The 7,132-nt window shown below is 35.1% G+C and overlaps 1 protein-coding gene across 1 annotated transcript in view; it reads left to right on the top strand.

Annotated features, from left to right (window-relative positions):
* Nucleotides 1-7,132, top strand: part of LOC117114744 (mucin-17-like) — a 60,315-nt gene that overhangs the window by 19,870 nt on the left and 33,313 nt on the right. Inside the window, exons 13-17 of the mRNA XM_033258437.1 lie at nucleotides 589-751; nucleotides 1,739-1,923; nucleotides 3,547-3,675; nucleotides 5,377-5,434; nucleotides 6,770-6,912. Of these exons, the coding sequence (XP_033114328.1) occupies nucleotides 589-751; nucleotides 1,739-1,923; nucleotides 3,547-3,675; nucleotides 5,377-5,434; nucleotides 6,770-6,912 (678 nt within the window). The remainder of the gene's footprint in view (nucleotides 1-588; nucleotides 752-1,738; nucleotides 1,924-3,546; nucleotides 3,676-5,376; nucleotides 5,435-6,769; nucleotides 6,913-7,132) is intronic.

Raw genomic sequence — 7,132 nt, 5'->3', positions numbered from 1 at the left:
ATATATATATATATATATATATAAAACAAAAAAAAGACAAAAAATAAAAATAAAGTTCTTTTAGACAAGCAAAAATATAACATTTTTGCTAACTTGTTTTGACTATGCTCATCTGTCAACAGATTTATATACTTGTGGTGTGTGAGATTATTATAATAATATTTTCCCAGATAAATCTCACGAAGATCACTATAAGCTGGACAATGTAATACAAAGTGAAATTCATTTTCTATACAATTAAGTGAATATTGTTTACAATAATTGCATCTACTTTTTCTGTTTTCCAGCACTTTGAAGCCCCAAATGTCAGGGGCTGGCTGAAACAGTACTGAATTTGCTCTATATTTTATTATGTTTTATCATATATCCTTTTAATATAACATTCAATTCAATCGAATGTATGCCTTTAGATTATTTTGTATTGTCTTTTATATATCTATTAAGGTCATCAAAGGATTAACCTCAGCTGGATGGACCACTCTCGCAAAATATTGTAGAAATAAATGGATGGATGGATGATTAGTAAATAAATATAAAATTTTAGTTTAACAGTACTATTATTATTTTAAATATTTCTTTTGATTTTAGTATGGAGAGAGTGTGCGTGTAAGCGAATGTGGATTTGCAACTTGTACACCAGAGACCACATCACTTGCTGACCAGCGGGCAATCAATGAGTGCCATGTGACACACTGCGAAGAGGGCTATCAACTAGTTGAGCCTGTAGGTCAATGCTGTCACTGCGAACCAGGTATCTAATTTTTATTACTACTTCACTTTTCAGATTGAATGCATTTTATTTGCTTCATTTACGTTTATTATAATATTTAAAACCTGCAATGCCTCTGTATTAAACAATTGCTTAAATAAATAGAAAAAAAAATTGTGGTTAGAGGAACTTTATGCTACTGTAATTGTCCATAATTGATGGAGGGAAAGAATTGGGTTTATTTCTACAGGAGTACTAACTACTTTAAATTGCCGGTGTGCAGTGTGCGCATGAAGTGGACTACTTGTCCAACTCATATAATTGTATATCATTGGAGATATTGTATTGTACAATTCCTGTATAACATTGTACTACACATTATTTTTCTGTAATAGAATATACAAAACTGAAGTATAATATAAGTGTATTATATTATAATTTATTTTTGTACATTCTATTATACTTATGTCAGGTATACAAGGATAATACAATGTACTGTATGTCATTGGAGATATTGTATTGCAATTCCTGTATAACATTGTATTATACATTTTTGTGTAATAGAATATGAAAAAACTGAAGTATAATACAATAAAATGTATTGTATTATAATTTAATTTTGTACATTCTATTATACTTGTGTAGTTATACAAGGATAATACAATATACAAGTAAAAAGTATGATACAATAATAAATAAGTATAATATACATTATACAAGTATATTAAAATCACACAAGAACAAAAATATAATACATATACAATTGTATACAATTATACAAATAATGAATGTTCATGAGTGCAATGGGAAAAAATATATCCATGAGTTGAAAGAACAACTGTTCCATCCAATGAGGCGAGCTGATTTATCACTTTAATTATTATTATTAATGTAGAACTGTTTATTATTATTATTATTATTATTATTATTATTATTATTATTTCAAATGTAGTTTTAATTTTTATTATAATTATTATCAAAATGTGTGAACAATAATCACTAAAATGCAAGATGTTTACTGAATTTTAGTGTGCCAGGGAGGTCAGTATTATGATGAAGTTTGTGCCTGCCGACGAACTTGTTCTGACAGGGATCCAGACTGTAGTGATGAAGAGCGTTGCTCCCCTGGGTGTGTTTGTCCGGAAGATCGTTACTTCGATGGTATTGAATGCGTGGAGACATGTCCATGTGAACACCCAGAAGGCGTTACACTTGTAAGAGACTTTGCAACTTTATTATTAAAGAGTATAGTATTTCAAGAGGTCCGACTGCCCAGATTTTGTATGCACACATTGAAACGTTTAAAAAAATGTACTACCACGAGATAGGAGGTGCCCTATTAGCATTCAAATAGAGGTCGATACTCGCCTTTTTATTACATTCCAACGAAACCCCGAGATTCGGACCTCTTGCAATGTTATACTTTTCATTATTATTGTTGTTATTTTGTTGTTGGCACAGTAGTAATGATTGGTTTCTGAACCTCCATGTTGGGGTTTCAGTCACCTGCTGTGCCCTTTGCTACTGTCCTTGAGTAAGCATGTTATCTGTTGCACATCCTCTCCACTTAAATCCTTAAATGTGTACCATGTAGGATTACCTGCTTCTGCATGAACACAGCATCAGCATACAGCATTTACTTTAGTTTTCATTTCTGTATGAGTGGTCTATTGCATGTGGTAATTATTTATGTATTCACACAGTAGCACAAATTTGTATCTCTACCGTGGTCCAGCCATTTCCCAGGTCATTGGAGGGTGTTGTGTGCCGGTACACACCTAGTACAGTGATTTGGTGTAGTAGCTTCCCCAACTTGATATACAAGTGCAGATTTGTATCCAGGGTAGTGCAAGTGACTGTTCCCGCAATACAATACAACACAACTTTATCTTACTGATATTTCACACTCAGTGAGGGTGTAGTGATTTATTTGGCCTCTGTAAGGAGGATATTATCTAAAAGAATGTTGTAAAGCAATACAAATCTTTATTTTTAAAATAGTTTAACTGCAGCGCCAAATCTCCCTATACCTATCTAGTAGGCCTAGCTGTGCTTGGCCTTTAGCCACTAGGCCTTGTATTGATTTTAAATGGCAATAAGCAGCTTCTTTGAATAATTAATAATAGGCCCTATAAGACTAAGGCCTAGACAGATCGTCATTGCCATAAAATCATTGATAATACAATAGCAAGTGTTTACCTACCTAGTCCATGTTTCCCCCATTGCTTGGAGAGCCACTCAGACAGTAATTAATTTTACTTTTTGGTAATCCTGCCGGCTCTGTGAGGAAACATGGATTACCTTTTCGAATTTTCTGAATATTTTACTGTATAAAAAAAAGGTGAAATGAAAATTAAATGAACATGCTGATCTACTGTAGGCCTAGCTAGCAGCGCATACGCACGGTTTTACAATTGGATTTCAAAAAGAGCAATAATAAAATTCATGTTAGATGCCTTCCATACTCCTAGCATTTTTTAATACCTTCATCGCTATCTTCGCAATGTTAAATACTGTGTTTGAATAAGGGACATGATGGTATATCGTGTAGCTCTCAATGAATGTTATCCTATAAATAAATACATTGTGTCGTAAAATATCTCCGACGGGATTCGAACCTGAGACATCTCGCTGTTGAGGCGAGCATCATAACCGTTAGACTGCAGAGGCTTCATGGTAATAAACAGATTCAAATAAATAATTTGAATCCACAATCAGCAGACAGCTTCGCGTCGTCTAGGCCTCACAGAGAGTGGCATTGGATTTGTCGTATGACGAAGTGAGTGCCCGGCTTAAATAATGAAAAAAAAAAAAAATTTTATTCATTAATATTACAGGAAAATGGTGTTAGCAAATGGAGACAACCTGGTAGGCCTTGGGTAGAATGCAAATGGACTGATCATGATAACTGTGATTCCACTTGTTATGAAATTTGTGACTTACAGCCAACCGACTGCCAAGAAGGGGTAAGTTTTAAGTCTTCACAAATGTGACTGACTCTGGCAAACCCTGTGTTTGTCAGAAAAATTTTGAAAAGGTTTTATGGTACTTGTATTAGAAATGCAGTATTTGATAGTTCTGCATAGTGAAATTTGATATTTATTTGTTAATCTGACCAGATCAACAACTAATGTGACATAATTGCTGTTTTATCTTCAAGTACTAGAGATGAGCTATTGCAAAACCTTATATATAAGCAAAAACCTTTCTTAGTATTTATAGAACTATTGTTTAATAGACACTAATAAATCTTAATAGCTTTTTCATCGTCTTCTAAAGCTTTTTAGAATTTGTCTCATCTCATATTTATTGCAGGCAATAGATAGTCAGGGTAAGTAGATATTAACAGATTTGTATATAACTATTTTTTTAGATGCTATATAGATATTAACTGATAGGTAAAAGGTAGATAGCTGTAACTATCTGCTATTAGTCACATTAGTTGATCTGGTCAGATTAACCAATAAATAGGAAGTTTCCCTATGCAGACCAACCATCAAATTAGTGATTAGTGAATCACACACCAATAAAAGAAACCAATACCAAGCCAGCTGGCTCATTACAATGAGATTACATCCAATAATCTCCATTATTTTTTGTAAAGGCAAACAGTTAAACCAAAAATAATTCTGTTCATTCAGCCTGCATGACATTTTTCTTTAAGATCAGGTTATCCAAGCCGCATAGAAGTTTAACCGAGTGAACATTGCCCAGGAAGTAGTTTTTTTTTCGAGCAGTAACAATCAAATGCAAAGAGCGCAACTCTGTTGAATGTTACTGAGTTCATGCCAATACCACAATCATCTTTGAACTTTCTCACAGAATGATTCCACAGTTAGACTGGCCGCACTTTTGCACACAATTATCCTAAAACTTACTGTTTATTGTAAATCCATGCATGCACAGTAGTTCAATTTGATAATAGGCTATTACTAGTAAAGCAAATTCTCACGTTCCTCTATTTTGGCCTATGGTAATGTGGTGTTACCAACATAAAATTTACCAGCAGTGGTGCTAGAGATTTCCCAACAAAACATGTCCGACGGAGGGGTCCAAACCAAGGGGCCGACTAGAGCCTCGGTAGACAGGCCAGAATAAGAAATCCTTGGTAAGGTTCACAGGAAGTGTTTTTATGGCTTAGTATGGTCCAAATTGTGCTTTTAGACCATTATATTAGGGATTAGCAATCAAAATAACATTATTTGGATAGGCAAATTATTATTTTTTTTTTTAAATTTTTAATCCTACAACCTATCGCAGCGTTGGACAGCATTGTGTCCAGACCTGTTCGATGAAAGGGCAAATGACACCCGCCTCCCCGCTGGCGCACCACCACTGTACATGAACAAAGCTGACATAAAGCCATAGCCTTGTCCAGTAGTTATCAAACTTTCTTCCTGATGACCAGAACAAACATCCAGGCCTTTTCATTTCCACTTCTCTAGATGTTAAAACACATACTATAGGCCAAGACCTATGCAAAATGGGTCACTAACTAGTAAACAGAATTAAGTAACACTTTTAAGTAATATTTGGAATGCACAGATTTAATACATCAAATTTTAGCAGGATATAAAATTGGTGACCCTCAAATTTGTTTGGCGACACAGTTTTGGTCACAAAACTTTGGCCTGGTCTACTTAAATCTTTGTTTGCATTCTTTTCAGTATGAGTTGGTCAACTTGGATAGCACTGATTTCATTGAATGTACTTGTGAGCCAATTGGTAAGTCATTATTTTGGTACATATACAGCTTCTCCTATTAAGAGAACCCTATCTTTAGCATGTTAGATTTAAAATGACTTTGGTGGTATAGAGCTATGATGGTAGGCTGTTCCAAATGTTTAAAGCCACTATCCTGAATGATCTCATGCCCTCATTATTTTTGTAACAATACTCTGCGAGTAACATAAAGAAAAACAAAATTATACAAAATGACAAAAGTTAAATATACACTGCAAAAAGAGATCTAAATAATGTATTAATCTTATGCTTAATCAGCAAGGTGTAAGAAAGAAGGGATAAATTTCTTATTGTAAATTATGAAATACAATAGAAAGAAAGGATAATAATTAGTAGGAAGATATTACATGCTCACTCAGTGGCGGTGATAGGATTTCCTAGACAGGGGGTCCAAGTTCCCCGATGGGGGGGGGAGGCTGATGTCCCCGACTAGAAAAAAGTGGGTGTGGTCGGGCGTCGCTAAAAACCTTTCAAAAGTGGTCTACTGGACGTAGCCCCCCCCCCTTTTTTTGCCTTTGTTGCATTGTAATCTCTAGGCCCCACTTAAAATGTCACTGTAGTATAATTAATGGCACGCACGGCGGTAAAGGGAACTGTGAGCTCTATGACGAGAGAGATTGGCCCTTTGACCGTGTGGGCCTAGAAGTACTGTAGGCTAGGCTTCAGGCCTAGGCCTACTTTGTGGATACTCTTTTCATTCCTTTTTTAGGCCTTCTAGAAAATATGTATGAAGTATATAAAACAAATATTGACTGAGCAGTCAGTATTTGTATACTTTTCCCTGAAGATACATTGTGCTTAAAATTTGTCTGAACATGCACCAAGTATTGGATTGGATTAGATTGATTCGGTGTAAACACGAAGGATAGCCCACGAAAGTCTAGCAGAAGACTTATTTCCAGTGGGGTGCTTCTGGTGGTGATTGGGCAGTACACCGGGAGACAATCCCCTACTCTTTTCCGAAGAGTGTACTGCGTTCTTTAATGTGCACATGGGCCATAAATGCACACAGGACCAATGGCTTAAACGTCTCATCCGAAAGACGGTGCGCTATTTTAACTTGTATTTCAGCCCTCTAGCTGAAACACAAGAAGAGGCAGCGATGGAAATTAAACCGGGGACCTAGAGATCTCCACGGTTCAGCACACACACAGTGGCTACCACCAGATTAGCCGACTGAGCTCGTAGGATCCCAAACCTCTCTCTACACTTATTACTTATAAAAATATTAAATTTTAAGTGGTAAGTTCTAATTTCATCTTTGTGTTGTAGTTTTTGTTGGTGTCACAATTATTACTGTTAATTTATTCTACACAGATCGCTGCCAAGATGATGATGGAAATTTCTATGCTGTTAATGATGAGTGGCGAGTGGATGTGTGTGAAAGCTGTCTGTGTCATTCCATGAACGATATTCGGTGTACTATTAGCCTGTGTCAAAGTGATATGCTATGCCCAGTAGTAAGTTTTTCCCCTCCCCGTTTATGCAGGTTTTTTTTTTTTTAGGTTTGGCTTAATATGTACTAGTTGCCAAAGACAATAAATTTCCTTAATAATATTTTACTTTTTTTTAGTTGAACTATGATATATTTATTGTATTCCTTGTAACAAACTTTCTTTCATGTTTACAATAGCGGTATTTAATATTTTTATTTCTATGAAAAAAAATGAACTTGTATAT

Source organism: Anneissia japonica, unplaced genomic scaffold (genome assembly GCF_011630105.1).
Source record: "Anneissia japonica isolate Jap-2015-1 unplaced genomic scaffold, ASM1163010v1 scaffold199_len4679917_cov187, whole genome shotgun sequence".
In the NCBI taxonomy this organism is placed as follows: domain Eukaryota; kingdom Metazoa; phylum Echinodermata; class Crinoidea; order Comatulida; family Comatulidae; genus Anneissia; species Anneissia japonica.
Note: the sequence above shows the minus strand (reverse complement) of the source record. Positions and strands in the feature narration are given on the sequence as shown.